At 40.6% G+C, this 17543-nt stretch overlaps 1 protein-coding gene across 2 annotated transcripts in view; it reads left to right on the plus strand.

Moving 5' to 3' along the window:
* The first annotated feature begins 5739 nt into the window (after nt 1-5739).
* The window catches only part of API5 (apoptosis inhibitor 5), a 29172-nt gene continuing 17368 nt past the window's right edge, over nt 5740-17543 (plus strand). For both annotated transcript variants that reach the window (XM_044259118.1, XM_044259119.1), the window contains exons 1-5: nt 5740-5930; nt 13622-13783; nt 14848-14941; nt 15418-15483; nt 16203-16354. In XM_044259118.1, the coding sequence (XP_044115053.1) occupies nt 5862-5930; nt 13622-13783; nt 14848-14941; nt 15418-15483; nt 16203-16354 (543 nt within the window). In that variant the 5' untranslated portion in view covers nt 5740-5861. The remainder of the gene's footprint in view (nt 5931-13621; nt 13784-14847; nt 14942-15417; nt 15484-16202; nt 16355-17543) is intronic.

The following is a 17543-nucleotide window of genomic DNA, read 5'->3' on the forward strand; positions in this document are numbered from 1 at the left end:
CTTTTTTTAAGATTTTATTTCTTTATTTGAGAGAGAGAGAGAGAAAAGCAGACTTCCCACAGAGCAGGGAGCCCAACACAGGGCTCAAGTCCAGGACTCTGGAATCATGATCTGAGCCAAAGGCAGATGCTTAACCGACCAAGCCACCCAGGCATCCGATAGCTCTGTCGCTTAAGTGAGCATATGCTGGAAGCTGCCTTACCCAAGGTCATTGTAAGTGAAAGCACGCACAGCATTTAGGATGAAGCCTCGCGGGTTGCAGGCCCTCTGTAAGGTCGAGTTAGTTCCTGCTGTAGCTCACGTGCTATTAAGCAACAGTAAACGCTGAATGGATATTTGCTATTGTTATCATCATTAGTTCAATGAAGACCCAGCTAGACCTTAATCTTTCTCTGATATTTCCAGGGAACCATGATCTTTTCTTCTGCTAGAATTAAAAAGACCTCCTTGGAAGACAGAAATTGGATTAAAATAAAAGCTCTCAGAATGTAGGCTCTCAGAAAGTACGAGGCACATAATGTAATGGCAGGGGAGGGGGGCAGTCCTTTAAGCCTTTCAACATACATTTAGTAGAGAATTAAACCCAATCTCAAAATTACAAAATAAGTAGATTCAAAGGTAGTCACAGCACTGGAAATGTCACAATTTGTTAGGGCAAATGGCACTGATTGGTAGGTAGGTGAGGGAAGGGGAGGTAAGGGGATAGAGAGAAGGGTTTGCCTAAAAATAAAGGAAAATCATAAACATAAAAGCAGAGTAAAAAATTCCTACTGCCAAGAAATCTATAGAAGCATGTGCCGTACTGTAATAAACTGGTCAGGAAAGTTTGAATTCATTTGTTTATTCTTAGCTCGTTCCTTCATGTATTGAACGTTTATTGCCCAATAATAAATAGTTGCAAATTTTATTAGCTAGTGATGGTGCATACAAACAACTGCACACCAGGCTCGAAAGAACTGAGTGTTGTAGAGGAACAATAAAAGGAAAGAGATGTTCCCTGCAAATTTCTGGGGTAAGTGGTAAATCTGACAGCTGTCCAGAGCTCTTCGCGTCCCTGCAAAGCTCGTTCCAGACTGGATCATCAGTCACCTACCATAGCGTCAGCCTATGAGAACTTTCGCTTGGCTGTTCGTACTGGGTATTGATATTATTGCTTTGTTGTAAACCAAATACTTTGTATTTGAGTATTTTGTTTATCGTTTCTCTCCTTCTACCAGAATGTAAGCTTCGTGCCTGCTTGGCCTGGTTGCCTCCTAAAACAATACCTAGCTCATCAGAGGTGTTCAAAAAATACTTGTGGAATGGTAAGCCAAAAAACAAAAAAACAAAACAAGACACCCCCCCACCCCACAACCTCTACTCAACCAGGCAACTTGGTAGAATGGAATCCAAATGGCCTTGAAGCATTCCCATTGGTAGGAGATGCAGTAGCAACTCTCCCAAAAGGAGATCAACACCCTTCTCATCTCCCCCTTCTCTGGCCCAACCTCCCCCATCTATAACATGGGTCCCTGGAAGTTGTGTTTCCTTTGTATGATGTCGCATTCTTGGTCTTAACAGACTGGACCAAAGCAGATATATGACCTCAGCTGAGCCAATTCCATTCTCTTTGCTGGGACTTACTTTTGCCTTTGAAAGAAGAGAGGGAGTTCTACAAAATGGCCTCTGAACCCATTCATAGAGCCAATGGCAAAAAGAGAGAATATATGTAAAAATATATATAACTACAAAACCTGGGGCACCTGGGTGGCTCAGTGGGTTACAGCCTCTGCCTTTGACTCAGGTTATGATCCCAGCGGCCTGGGATCGAGCCCCACATTGAGCTCTCTGCTCAGCAAGGAACCTACTTTCTTCTCTCTCTCTCTCTCTGTCTCTCTCTCTCTCTGTCTCTCTGCCTACTTGTGATCTCTCTCTCTCTCTGTCAAATAAATAAATAAAATCTTTTTTTTAAAAAAGCTACAAAACCTCTTTTAGAAAAGCTGGACAAGATAGAAAAGCACAAAGAAAGAAATAAAAATCATCCCTTTATCAGAGTTTGTAATAATGAAAAATGGGAAACAACCTACATGCCCCAAAAGAAATAGATAGATCAACTATGGTCCGTCAATGCTAGGTACCACTGTCATGGAAAGATCTACAAAACATATGTTGAGTAACCAAAACAAGGCAAAGAACAAAACGTGTTTTATTTAAATATATATACTATTTACGTATATATATTTAAAATGATATATTGTATATAAAGATCTGTAAGAATATAAACCATCCTGGTCACCATAGTCATCTCTGGGGAAGAGAGATATGACCAAGAACTTTTGGATTGTGAATATGTGAACTATTTCTGTAGTATTTGAATGTATTATGACAGTACCCTAGTCTTATATTACCTTATTTAATTAAAGGGAAAATCTCCAAGGCACCTGGGTGGCTCAGTCAGTTAAGTGTGTGCCTTTGGCTCAGGTCATGAGCCCAACGTCGGGAGACTGAGTCCCATGTCAGCCTCCCTGCTCAGCAGGTAGTCTACCGCTCTGTCCTTCCCCTGGTTGTGCACTCCTGCTCGCACTCTCTCCCTCTAATAAATAAATAAAATTCTTAAAAGAGGAAAAGACACTCAGTAAGTAGAGTCAACTGCATCTGGAGACAAGGACACCTTTCAAGAAGCTGTGACCAGGGGTGCCTGGGTGGCTCAGTGGGTTAAGCCTCTGCCGTCGGCTCAGGTCATGATCTCAGGGTCCTGGGATCGAGCCCCACATCTGGCTCTCTGCTCAGCAATGAGCCTGCTTCCCCCTCTCTCTGCCTGCCTCTCTGCCTACTTGTGATCTCTCTCTCTCTCTCTCTGTCAAATAAATAAATAAAAATCTTTAAAAAAAAAAAAAAAAAGAAGCTGTGATCAATCACTCAAACGTGAGGCAGTGGGGCCTGAAGAAAGAAAGGTGAGAAAGAGATAAACATGTGATCGATTTCAGGTGTAGAGTCGAAACTTGTGATTGACTGACTGTAGTGGGATGGAGGGGTCCCGGTTCAGAGTTGAGAGACAATATCCTTTCATAGAAAAGGGCATGGGCTTTGGAATTCACTTGCCAACACTCAAAGCCCAACTGAGCCATTTACCAGCTAAGGGACATTGAGCAACTTACTTCATATCTCAGCGTTTCAGTTTGCCTGTTTATAAATGGAGGGGATATTATTTCCTAGCTCATAGAGCTTTTATGAATCAGTTCATGTAAAGTGCTTAGAACATCATCATGGCTCAGTCTATGTTGGTTAGTATTAGAATGACTTCGGTTACTACCACCACTGCCGGCCTTATTATCAACATTATCATCATCAGGGCCAGTCCTAGGCCTTAGCTTAGGTGACTAGCTGGAAACAGAGAGAAATAGCAAATGATTTAAAGCATTCTCCAAGAGTGAGAGTCACAGAAGAATAAGGAAACAAGAAGAGTTCACAGGCCTGATGACGATGGCTTACTAATTAATAGGTGGCACCAGGAAGTGAAGGACATGGTGCTGAGTAAAACTGCCTGGAACATTAGATAAGATTAGATTGGAAGGAGCTTGTCTGATTAACTTACATTTTACAACAGAAGAACACGGACTGAATCTTTTTCCTTTTTAAGTTTCTGTTTAAAATTTTTGATATGTAAATTATATGGAGACATACAAACACATAGGATGTATATATTAGCATACTCCTGTCATAATGAATTAAAACATGAACACACACAGTCTCACGTCCTGCCCCGATCCCTTTCTCTACGTTTACACACACACACCTGACACTACATTGAATACCTAACTTGGGGGACGTCATCAAGATACATTTTTGTTATTGTCTTCCATGATCTCTTTAAAATTTATTCAGATGGAGTAATCTTATTCTGGCTCTAGGCAGAAATTCTGGCAGATCCACGACTTTTCTGCTCACTTTTAGTTAAAAGACAATCCTCAGTTCAGTTCAGAAATTGAAATGTCCATTCCAACACGTGAACCCAAATTGCAAATTTGATTTGCAATTAGATCGCCTCTGCTCCAGCTGGGGCCTCCTTCCCATCTTGCCCTTCTGCTTCTCATCCCTGACTAAATTTGGAAGGCAGTTTCTGAGCCCTCCCAGGCATAAGAGGAGCAAGAAGAGGGAAGAAATTCGAACGTAAGAAGGGTCTTGAACCGTGCAGTCCTCCAGACATTCTCTCGTCTGATAGAGACCAAGTCTTTCACGTCAGTCACACTGTGGGACCCCCTGAGATTCCAGTTTGCTGTTCTCAATGATTACGTAGTTCCTGCTGCTGTTGACTCTTGTCATGGGGCTTTCTCTCTCTCAGGCAGAACATCCCTGGAGTAAGACTCTGAATGGATCTATCATCTTTCTCTCTGTTGCATGGCCCACCTCTGGCACAAGGAAATCACTCCAACACCTTTGCTTCAGCGAAATCTGGGAATGCAGGTAGGTCCCAACAGGGCCACCTCTGCTGCCCTGCCCCAGGAAACTCAAACTTCTTCAGCATTCATTAGGCACCAGTCTTTTGTAGTCTCCCAACAGGCACCATATTTCGGACTCCGCAGAATGGACCCAGGCTTGAAGGCAGGCGATGGCAACTGCCCTATGCTACTCACATCCCTAAGCACATTTCTCTCAGAAAAAAAAAAAAAAAAAACAACTCACCAATTCCTCTCCTTCTGCTCCCTAATCCTTTTTAATATTCTTAATCTGACTAAGGAGTACAAGAGCCAGGGAACTGTTTTGTGACTACTGCCTGTACTTACTCGGCATAAACTGATCTGGCTTTGAAATTTATCATACATAATAGCTTAACGTTTCAACCATGAAACTCTTCCACCCCTCATTCTGTTTATCTCTGGTTAAGATCGCTTTTCTAGACAATGGGAGGGTTTTGTTTGTTTGTTTGTTTTTAAGATTTTACTTATTTGGGGCACTTGGGTGGCTCAGGTCATGATCTCAGGGTGCAGGGATCGAGCCCTTCATTGGGCTCTCTGCTCAGCGGGGAGTCCTCTTTCTCTGCCTGCCTCTCTGACTACTTGTGATCTCTCTGTCTCTGTCAAGTAAATAAATAAAATCTTTTTTTTTTTTTTTTAATTTATCAGAGAGAGCTAGAGAGGGAGAGCGAGCGAGCACAGGCAGACAGAATGGCAGGCAGAGGCAGAGGGAGAAGCAGGCTCCCCAGGCAAGGAGCCCGATGTGGGACTCGATCCCAGGAGGCTGGGATCATGACCCGAGCCGAAGGCAGCTGCTTAACCAACTGAGCCACCCAGGCGTCCCATAAATAAAATCTTTAAAAAAAATTTTTTTTTACTTATTTGACAGAGGGACAGCGAGAGAAAGAACACAAAGTAGGGGGAGAGGGAGATGGAGAAGCTGGCTTCCCGCGGAGCGGAGAGAGCCCAAGGCGGGGCTCGATCCTATGACTCCTGTGATAGACCTGAGCCGAAGGCGGACGCTTAACGACTGAGCCCCCCAGGCGTCCCAGTGAGAGATCTTTGAAGAGCAGAAAGGCAGTCATCTTTGCAGTTTCCTCCACCCGCACCGAGAGCTCCTTTCTAGACATAATCTTTCAAAGGAGCCTGAGAAAATTTAATCTTTGTAACTTTTTGCACAGCCAAGCGATAGAGGGCGCTAGAACCCCAAGGGGGGGTGCATGGGCGGTCAATGAAGGCCGCTCCCAACGCGCACGTCTTTACGTAGACGTTGGGGGCGGAGCCGCCCTGAGCGCGGTGACTGGCGGCGGCACTGGCGGCAGCTGGAGGCGTAATAGTGCGGGTCGCGGGCTTGGAGAACTTTAGAGGCGGCGGTGGCGCCGGCGACGAAGACGACAGCAGGAGCGGGCCCTGGGCTTGTCGCTCACCATGCCGACCGTGGAGGAGCTTTATCGCAACTATGGCATCTTAGCCGATGCTACGGAGCAAGTGGGCCAGGTAAGTCCCCGAGCGGCCTGCAGGGCCCGGCGCTCCGCGGCCTCTCGAAAGCGCTCCCCGGGCCGGGCGGGGGCTGCTGCTTCGTCCTCCCGCGGGCTCCCAGCGGCCCCGGCTGTTTCGTCGGGGTGGGCTCCTCTCGGAGTGTAGACTCTGGCTTCGCCAGGGAGAGCGCGGGTCCGGGTCCCAGGCTCCTCCGCCTCCCTTTTCTCACCGTGGGGTTTCCTAACTCAGCCTCGTCTGCCCACCCCCCCCACCCCCCGTTAATTCTCATCCCGAGTCTTGCCCTGCAGATGGCTCTTAAGTCTTTCTCCTTTCCGATGGACCTCAGCCCATCGGAAGATGAAACAGAGTTCTCAAGAGGTCAGAAATGTCTTTGTCGAGGCGGAAAATCTGCTATTAATTTAGGAAAAGTGTTTAGCTCGCAAAAGTTTGTGAAAAGCAGAAGAGGGGCCCTTTTCCCAGATTTTAACGAGGGCTTACGATTTCATTTATTCAGTACGGTGTGGGGCGCCTACTACACACTACAGGCGCGGTGCCGGGCCCTGAAGGTACAGGATAGAAAGTTACCCGTGCTCTCCCCGAATGTACCTTTCGTGAGGGAAACCAGTGAGAAGTAAGAAAGCTGGGTACCCGCCTTGGAAGGTGTTGTGGAGAAAATATAACGGGACCGTGCAGTGGCAGGGGGGAGGGGGAGAGTGCAGCTTTAAATAGAGTTGTCTGGCAAGAGCTCTCCGCAGTGTTTGCCCCAAGACACACAATTTCAGCAGTGTTGAGTTGACCATACCGGCTTCTTTGTGAGTTTTCAAGTCCTGGAGTACACTGAACTGGAGTATATTGGACTTAAGGAGTTGGGGTGTGTGTGTATATGTTTTCTTGGGGAAAGAACCAGGCTCTCCCAGGTAATCTTGATCATTGTTGTTAGAAATTCTATGCCGTGTCGTTTCAGAGCTTAGAACTTTGTGTGATTCTTCTGCTTGTCTCTTGCATGGAGTAGGAAGTAGAAGATCCTGTAGTTTGCTACTAACATTAGCAAGGCTGTGTGGCACTGTCCCCCTCAGCCCCTTTTTCTGGATATGTGTAATTCAGGTAAATTCTTTCCCAGCTGAACAGCAGCAGGAGAATTGGGATGTCAGGACCTTCCTTAAGCTTAACCTAGAAATGTAAATACACCAGTTTAAAGTACCAGATTATTTTCCTTCCAACTATATTTCCATTTCAGTAGGGAGTTTTGATGTCATCAGTGAGAAGTACACTGAAGACAGAAGTACAACAGAAGACAGTCTGTTGCAGATGAAAATATAGTGTGTGTGTTAGTTCGGTCGGTACTGAGGGAGAAATTTTCTGTCCAGTAAGACAAGATTGGAAAAACTGTGATCAGTCATATTTTGATTTTGTTACTGTTCCTAGAAAGATTTAGAAGTAAAGATATCCTTTTTTATTTTTTAAGATTTTATTTATTTATTTGATAGAGATCACAAGTATGCAGAGGGGTGGGGGGCAGGTACCAGGCTCCCTCCTGAGCAGAGAGCCCAATGTGGGGCTGGATCCCAGGACCCTGAGATCATGACCTGAGCCGAAAGCAGAGGCTTGACCCACTGAGCCATCCAGGCGCCCCAGAAGTGAAGATATTCTTATTCATTTTGACAGATTTGATGAATAGTGTAGCAGATTGTTCTACCTAAAATTGACTTTGTTGCAGATCAGCGGAGGAGATGGGGTAGAAACCAGGAGAGTGATCCTCAGTTTGTAGATGGTGCCCTCCCAAAGAGGTAGATCAGAAATTTTTTAGGGAAACTTAGAGACTGTGTACCTAGTCATGTCCCATACCCCCATCCTCATTCTTTACTGGATAGCAAAAAGGTTGACAGCCACCTGCTTAGAGTCTGTTAGGGCAAATAGAATCCAGACTGGAATTTACATATATGTTGTGAAGAATTAAGAATTGCTCACATTTTCCTCTTAGTGTCATCTTTAATCTTAAGTACCAGGTAAGGTTGAGAGTTCTCCTTTAAGAGGTCAAAAATGTCTTTGTCAAGGCAAAAAATATGCTTTTAATTTGGAAAGAGCGCTTAGGAGACAGAAGTTTGTGAAAACAGAAGAGGAGCTTTTTCATTCAGGCTTCAATGAGGGTTATTCAGTACGTTTTTTGATTGCCTACCATGTGCCACACACTGTGCCAGTTGCTAAAATTTTAGCACAGTTTCTTGATGTGATGTGAGATTGATACCTTAATGACACTCTAATGACAGCTGGCAGGCAGCTCTCTGATGCAGAAAGACCTGTGCATAATGAAGTGCAGTGATTGTCTCAGGCTCTTTGAATTCTGGGAGGTCTGAAGCTGGACGAATCCACAATGGCTACTCATTCTGCTCTATTGTGCAGTAACTTTTCCCCTTTTAGAGAAAGGTCCTGAAACTGCTTACCAAAAAAGATAGTAGGTTTCAAGATACTACATGTGAATTTTAACTAAAAGCAGGAGCCAACTTAATAGAAGGAACACCACTGATTATTTTTAAAAATTTTTTATTTATTTATTTGACAGAGATCACAAGCAGGCAGAGAGGCAGGCAGAGAGAGAGGGAAGCAGGCTCCCTGCTGAGCAGAGAGCCCAATGCGGGGCTCGATCCCAAGAGCCTGGGATCATGACCTGAGCTTACCTGAGCTGTTGGCAGAGGCTCAACGCACTTAACCACCCAGGTGCCCAGCACTAATGATTTTTTTTTTTTTTTAAGATTTTATTTATTTATTTGACAGAGATCACAAGTAGGCAGAGAGGCAGGCAGAGAGAGAGGAAGGGAAGCAGGCTTCTTGCTGAGCAGAGAGCCCAATGCGGGACTCGATCCCAGGACCCTGAGATCATGACCTGAGCTGAAGGCAGCGGCTTAACCCACTGAGCCACCCAGGCGCCCGGATTTTTTTTTTTTTTTTTTTTTTTAAGGAGAGAAAGAAAGTGTTTACATTCTTCATGTAGCAAAGCCTGATTTTCAATTAACTTACAAGGTTTACATTCAAGGGTTTGGTTTCCTGGCAGGTACCTTTCTGGACATATCTGAGACCATATTTGAGTTTTTAGTCTAGAACTTCCTTCTAACATTTATTTTTATTTTTATCCTTTGTCAAAGATCAGAGTACCACAGTTGTTCGTGCTGCTGCTGTTGAGGGGAGCGCCCTCTTCACTACTGTCAGTCCTTCTTGCAGAGTAATGCTCTCTGAATATACTAGGAAAAACACAAGTTCCCTGAGGTTTTCGGCTAATGTTCCTCAGAATTATTCCTCAGAGGATCCTCAGATCATGAGCACCTGGGTGGTTCAGTGAGTTCAGCGTCTACCTTTGGCTCAGGTCATGATCCCAGGGTCATAAGGATTGAGTCCTGTATCTGCTCCGTGCTCAGTGCGGAGCCTGCTTCTCCCTCTGCCTCTGCTCCTCCCCCTGCTTATGCTCTCTCTCTATCAAATAAATAAATAAAATCTTAAAAAAAGAAATCCTCAGACCAGATCTTTCTCTTGATGAACCTCCTTGACACTGTGTGTTCATTTATAGTATTCCACATTTATATTTTATTTCATGTGAGGACTTCTCTTATTCCCTTACCAAATTATAAAGTCTTGAGGTTAAGACTCTTTTTTGTTTCTCTCCTTGCACTGTGCCTTGCCCTTCAGTAGATATTTTTTCTTTACAGTTGAAGAAATACATTCAAAGAGCAGGTATAATTACATTAATAATAAGGTTATACAGTTAATATGTTATATAATAAGTGATATATCCATGTAATTACTGTGTGTGCATGTATATATATATGAATGAAGATGAGAACTTTATATTCTCACATCATGTATTTAAACCATGAGTGTGTTTTCTAATAAGCAAACCTGGAGTAATAAATTCTAAGTAAAGCATTATTTAATGCCTCAAAACCCTCCAGTCTGTCACTATACTTCCCTAATAAAGTGTTAATTCAGTATTTCCTACAAACTAGATTATTGAGTGAAGAGGAAAGTGGTAATATAGCTTAGCATATCCGTTTTCTTTTCATGTCATACTTGAGAAATATGTTTGTTGGAACTATATCGTTTCTTCTCTAAAATAAATGGTTAGGGGTACTTGGGTGGTGCAGTTAAGCAGCTAACTCTTGGTTTTGGCTCTCGTGATCTCGGGGTCATGAGATTGAGCCCTGTGTAGGGCTCCGTGCTCAGGCAGTTTGCTTGAGATCCTTTCTCCAGCTCTCTGCCCTTCCCACTGCTGCTTTCTCTCTCTAAAATTAATAAATCTTAATAAATAAATAAAATTTTAAAATTGTTTATTTCCTAGAAGCTGCATCCTGATCTCAAGCATGGCTTTACCTGGCATGTCACTGATCACTTAAATATATTCATTGTGTTTTGACAATCACTATCACAAATTTCTTATTGTAGAAGGTATCTGCTGAATGTGGATCTTATTATAGCTTGACTTTTTACTTGAAAATATTTTAGTGATTTCTTTAGACTTTGCTTTTTTAATTAGGTATTAAAAGCACACACAAATACGTAGTTTCAGAAATGCATTAAAATATTTACAATTAAAACTTCTTGTTAGGATCACAAATTTTATTTATCTAGCTGAGATATACTATTGTGTTGGAAGAGAAAAAAATAAGCAGTGCCATGTAGTATTTGGAATACTTTATAATGGTTACAGTCTATCTGCCACTAAATCACTGTGATCATTGAGATCATTGAAAATATCACTTATATTTTGTTTCCTGCTTGGAAAACCAGAAGTATAACTATTTTAGAGAGATTCTGTAAAAAGTCTTGTCCCTATGCTACAGTTAGAAGACAACTGGCAAAGAAGAGCATTTTATTTTGCATTATATAAAGGGTAATCAGTGTGAAGTCTGTTAGTAATGTTTATAGAAATTATTTGATAAAATTGATGCTTTGATTTCTAGTTTGAATATGTTAAAGTGCTTAACTTTTCAAAGGAATTGCTGTGTTTGGGATGCTATATCTCAGTGTACATGCCTGTGTAGAGCCTATATTTAGGACTCACATTTTCCCTTTGACAGTCCTAGATCTGGCAAGCTTGCTTTCTCTCTTCCTTTGTTAAGAAAGATCTCAGAACTTAAAGAGGCTTGGTATTAGGCACAGATCTTGACTTTAGAGCCTGTCACAACTGTGTTCATGGGGCACCTGGGTGGCTCAGTGGGTTAAAGCCTCTGCCTTTGGCTCAGGTCATGATCCCAGGATCCTGGGATTGAGCCTGGCTTCGGGCTCTCTGCTCAGCAGGGAGCCTGCTTCCTCCTCTCTCTGCCTGCCTCTCTGCCTACTTGTGATCTCTGTCAAATAAAATCTTTAAAAAAAAAAAAAAAGTTGTGTTCAGGTTGCTATTTGTCTAGCTGTGTAGCTCTAGACAAATTATTTCACTTTCTGAGTCTTGGTTTTCTCATCTGAAAAATAGGGTTGAGGTGCCTGGGTGGCTCAGTTGGTTACGTGTCTGCTTCCGCTCAGATCACGATCCCAGATGAGCCCTGGATGGGGCCCCCTGCTCAGCGGGAGTCTGCTTCTTCCCTCAGCCCCTCACCCCATTTGTGTTCTATTTCTGTCACTCTCTGTCTCTCTCAAATTAAAAAATAAAATATTTTTTTAAATAATAAAATAAAAGATAGGAATAGTAGTAACACCTAACTCACAGGATTACCGTGAGGCATGTACATAAGGCATTACTCAGTCCTGGTAGGCTTTCAGTAAATGTCGCTAATGATTCTTTTTTATTCTATTCAGATTTTTTTTGTTGTTTAATTCAGATTTTTTTTTCTTGACAGAATGAATTGTTTGAGGTAGGGATTCTTCATTTAGTTTTAGGCACTGTAAGGAATTTCTTCAAAAGACTTTATAAGTAAAGCTTTGTTTGATTTAAAGGAAATTGGATTTGATACCCTGCAAAAAGTAAGGGTGTCAGAACTGTTTAAAATTTGGTTTTATGAAGCCTGTCTGGAAGACATGAGGCAAAACATAGGAATGTACAGTGGTAGAGAAGTTAGCCATAGTTTTTCAGACCTTTGCATTAAAAAGTATGTAATAGGCTTTTGGGGTTTTTGGGGGGAAACTTTTTTTTTTTTTTTTTAAGATTTTTATTTATTTGACAGAGAGAGAGATCACAGGTAGTCAAAGAGAGAAAGGGAGAAGCAGGCTCCCCGCCAAGCAGAGAGCCCTTTGCGGACCCTGAGATCATGACCTGAGCTAAAGGCAGAGGCTTAACCCACGGAGCCACCTAGGTGCCCAGTGTGTAATATACTTTCGAAGTAGTAACTCCTGAAGATTGATTTGTGTCTGCACTTCATGAAGAAGCTAACCTAATTCACAGACATTTTTCTTATTTAGGAGTTGGTGTTATGTTTCAGATATTAAGAGGAGTTGTCAGTCAGTTGGTGGAATTTTAGTTTTTTTTGAACTAACTTTTAGAATTTATTTTTTTTTAAGATAGTTTGGCAGTATTTGAATTTTCAGTCTAGTATTTTGCAGAATTTATTAAAATCTGTACCTTTAAAAGATCTAATTGTGACTAGTCTTTTTACTGGAACGCTTTATTTCTGTTATTGAAATCCTTCATTGAGATCCTACTGTACCTAAATAACTTCGTATTTTGCTTTATTTTTTCTACTTAACATAGTATTGTCTATGGAAAGAGTTATTATGAAACTAAAGTTTGGGCAGTTCTATAATCCACTGGATTTTTATTGGTTATTTTCCTTTTGGTGGCATGGAAGTATCCAAAGCACATATCTAAAGCAGAGCATTGCCTTAACAGTGTAAACACTATGTTGTGTGCACATTTGGTATCATTATTATAATGTTTAATGTTTTCAGTAATTAGAAATTTTATCCATATGCCCAAACAGAATGTGTATCTACAGTCTGAGGATTTATCATTCCTGTTTGCCAGCTTGATCGTTGTCGTTTAAGAAAAGTACTGGTTTGGAGGCAAGGGTGTAAGTGGGATTGAGGTCTTGTTCACCCTTCACATTATGAGTATCTGAGGGAGAACACTTCTGAAAGTTTTTTTATTTTTTGTTTTTTGTTTTTAAGGAAACAAATGAGGGGCTTCTAGGTGACTCAGTCAGTTAAGCATCCAGCTCTTGATTTCAGCTCAGGTCCTGATCTCAGGGTCATGAGGTCAAGCCCTGTGTTGGGCTCCGTACTGAGCATGGAGTCTGCTGGAGACTCCCTCTTTCCCTCCATTTCCCCCTCTCCGTCCCCACCCCGCCACCTTGTGTGCTGTCTCTCTCTCTCTCTCTCTCAAAAATAAATAAGTAAAAGGAAACAAGTGAGTTTTGAATGTATTCTAATAAAAACTTAAATATGTGACATTAGAATCTATCTTAATCCAAAGTTGACTATCTAGAAAGTATTCAAGGTTAGGGTCAGTAATCAGCTGTAAAAGGAAGCGTTGATATGTCAACAAACTATTTGCTTTATGCATTTAAAATTCAAGTCATCTTCTCTCTTCCCCAACTGACAAATAATGCATGGGCATGGGGCATGCAAGGAAGAAGATGGTAGGAATATAGGTGTCCGATTTAAACAGTAAAACTCCAAACATAAGCCCTACTTTTTAGCCTACGTAAAACTTTTCTAATTTAAAGCAGACTCAAGTTTGTTTAGCTTCCCATCCTTAAAATTCTTCTTTTCTGCTTTATTCTTTCTTTCAGCATAAAGATGCCTATCAAGTGATACTAGATGGTGTGAAAGGTGGTACAAAAGAAAAAAGATTAGCAGCCCAGTTTATTCCGAAATTCTTTAAACATTTTCCAGAATTGGCTGACTCTGCTATCAATGCACAGTTAGACCTCTGTGAGGATGAAGATGTATCAGTAAGTTTATGATTGATGCTTTCAACAAGCTTTCAGATGTCTCACTTGTCATACTTCCAGTGTGCAGCTAATGTAATTGAAACACCAATTGTATCCATGCACAGCGAAATACTGCAGTGTCATTTGGCGTGATGCCATACTGAGGCTTAAATCTGTGTTTGAGAAAATGTATTCTCTCTTTCACCATCTTTCAACTGTGAAAAATGCATGGAATTACAAAATACTTTGTTTTGCTTATCTGTTATCCAACGGTAAAAATGGGTTGTGGCTCACATTTTTTTCATAGATTGTTATACATTGTGCACATGAAATTAGACTAATGTTTTCAGTCAGTTTGTACTTGCTTAGATATTTAAAATATTGTTACATCTTATAGTTTCAACACCCCAAAATATTGTATATAGCAAAAAAAAATAATTTGTCTGTGTAATTATTACATGTGACTCTAGAAAAAGAAGAAATCATTTTTCCTTGGAACAGAATTAACTGTCAGCATTCTGGCTTTTGATTCAGGTTCCTAAGAACTTTAAATTATCACCTTCTGGCTTTTCAAATGAAATTAGTGAATCGCCAACATTTCATGCACAATTTGCTAGATAGAAGTCCTATCCATTTTTATTTTAAACTAAATAAGCCAGGCCCACAAATTTGGAATTAAGTACACAGAGTATATTCACAGATGTTATATTGAATAGTTAATACTGGAAATTCTAAAGTAAATATAGTTATTAGATAGGTCATTGCCACTCTAGCTATTCTTAAGGGTACTGCAGTATGTGTCCAAAGGTAGTAAAGACCCAACAGTTACATGTAATCAGTATATAAATTGTTGTTAATGATCTCAAATCTGTCTACTCCGGTCGGCAATCGTATTTAACATCCCTTTCTACCACATATTTAATTATTCTGTTAAGCTTGACTTTAATATTGGAGCAAATTATTTCTAAAACAGCTAGAAGTCTCATGTTTTATATTTTGGTGATTCATATGCCCCTAATTATGGTTTCTCTGAGGTTTTAGTTTTCCTTAACTTTGGTTAATTTTTTGTTTAAAATTGTATTCAGATTCGACGGCAAGCAATTAAAGAGCTGCCTCAGTTTGCCACTGGAGAAAATCTTCCCCGAGTGGCAGATATACTTACCCAACTTCTGCAGACTGGTAAGGAATTTTATTATTACCTTTTATCTAAATATAACTTCTTTTTGAAAAAGTAACTGTTTTTAGCTCCCCCCCCTTTATGGCTGAAGGTACTACTTCTAATTGAAATTAAAATTCTTTTTTTCGTTCAGTACTTTGAAGCTTACTGGATTGTGATTATCTAATTCCTAATGTTTTGCTTTGTTTTTAATTGTTTATAAAGGCATACTGATTCTTTTGGGAATTTTGATGTATCATGATTCCCCCCCCAATTTGCTGTAGTTTTTTAATGGTACATCTTAATGCAAAAGCTTTCTTGGTATGTGCCAGGTTCTTTACCTTTTTAGGGAAGGTGTAATTTCTTGGTACTTGAGAAGAATGCTTAGTTATATCTGCTTTCAATGTAGTCTGTGAGAAATTATGCTGAATTTTAGGTTTGAAAATGAAGCAAATATTTTCATTCATTTTATACATTGTACTACTTTTTCTCTATCCAGATGATTCTGCAGAATTTAACTTAGTGAACAATGCCCTGTTAAGTATATTTAAGATGGATGCAAAAGGTAAGGCCTGCTTCTTGTTCTGAATTGTGCTTGATGTGTTAAACAAAAATTGGGCAGGTTGGCATTATTCCTTAAAGATAAGTCAGATCCACCCAGAAATGTATATAAAAGTTCTAAGTGTTCTTTTAAAAAGCTGCTTAGCGGGGCCTCCCAGGTGGTTCAGTTGGTTTAGTATCTGCCTTTGACTCTGGGCATGATCCCAGAGTCATGGGATTAAGCCCTGCATCAGGCTCCCTGCTCAGTGGGAAGCCTGCTTCTCTCTCTCCCTGTTGCTCTGCCTACTTGACCCCACACCCTTCTCTCTCTCTGTCAAATAAATAAATAAAATCTTTAAAGAAAAAAAAAAAGGCACAACATATTAGTGACGCAAAAAAACAGCAGAAGTAATGGCAAAAACAAATCGAACTTTTCCATTAGTAATCTGTTGAAAGACTCTCCTTGCCACATAAAAGAAATTCTCCAAAATACCTGGGTTTATTTATTATTAATTATGATTAAAGGGGGAAAGTCATGCTCACATTGATTCTGAATCCATAAACAAAGCACGTGATTACTGTTATGGTTGGAGCTATAGAAATTTCAAACTAAGTTAACCAGAATCAATGATACTAGGATGCTTACTAACTCACTAGAAAAGAAATACTATTAAATGAGTTAAATGGAAAAACTTCATGAAGATATATAATTGACTTGCTACGTACAACTGTTTTGTTTTGCAGGGACTTTGGGTGGCTTGTTTAGCCAAATACTTCAAGGAGAGGACATTGTTAGAGAACGAGCAATCAAATTCCTTTCTACAAAACTTAAGACTTTACCAGATGAAGTCTTAACAAAGGAAGTAGAGGAACTTATCCTAACTGAATCCAAAAAGGTAAGCTTTAGATCATTTAACGGGACTTCCCTAAAGTAGAAGAACATATCTGAAATTAGCAGTATGTATGGGGCGCCTGCGTGGCTCAGTTAAGCTTCTGCCTTTGGCTCAGGTCCTGATCCCAGGGTCATGGGATTGAACCCTGCATCAGGCTCTCCACTCAGCGTGGAGTCTACTTCTCCCTCTGCCTCTCCTTGCTTGCTTTCTCTCTATCCCAAATAAATAAAATCTTAAAAAAAAAAAAATGAAATTAGATGTGTATAAAATATACATTAAAACCACCATAGAAGTCAGGCTTTTCTTATATGGTGTTTTGCATTTTGGTTATCAGTAATGCTGAATGAGCCTGTTAATTTAAAGGAATGTGATCACATTTAAATCCTTGTAGTGTTATCCTCAAAATTTAGGTATTCTTCTGTACTCTGTGCAAATCATTTCCTTCAAGGAGATTTTACCTAATTTCCACTCCTTTCCCCAGTTTTAGGATATTCTCCTTATAGTATTCTGGATCATTTCAAAATGACAAGGAAACATTGAAATGCCTCTTCTTTCCTGCCCCCCCCCCATCTTACCCAATATCATTCTAAGCTCAGGAGACCAAGCTTATCTGTGCTCCCAGCATCTAGCATAGTTAGGCATGCTAATATTTGCAACGTTTGTCACAGCTAACTTTTCACTCATAAGGTGCCAAAGTTTGAAGATCATTGCTTTGATACATATGTTCAGGAAAAATCAGAATTGTACTAACACCACTGACTTGCTTACCGAGGAGATTTCTTCAGTGAGAGCGAAAGGAGCAGCTCTCCAGCTGGGAATATCAACATATTTTACTTATGCCCCAGCTAATAACCTGGTGGAGTATGTCATGATTGCTTGTTTCTTCGATCAGTGACTAGAAAGGCTTAGGCCTACTCATGTGGACTTGTATGGTCTCCTATTTTGTATACAATTGCCTAATTAATGTGAATTAATAAACTAAATAATTTATTGTTGCTTTTATTTTTAAAGTTTTTTTTTTTTTTTTTTTTTAAGTAATCTCTATACCTAATGCGGGCCTTGAATTTACAACCCCAAGATCAAGGGTCACATACTCTACTGACTAAGCCAGGCAGGCGACCCAAGCTGCTTTTAAATATAGGAAACTTAATCTGATTTGATAGTAGACTATAGAATTCTACTTTTTTTTTTC

The sequence above is a fragment of the Neovison vison genome, chromosome 7 (genome assembly GCF_020171115.1).
Source record: "Neovison vison isolate M4711 chromosome 7, ASM_NN_V1, whole genome shotgun sequence".
NCBI lineage: Eukaryota > Metazoa > Chordata > Mammalia > Carnivora > Mustelidae > Neogale > Neogale vison.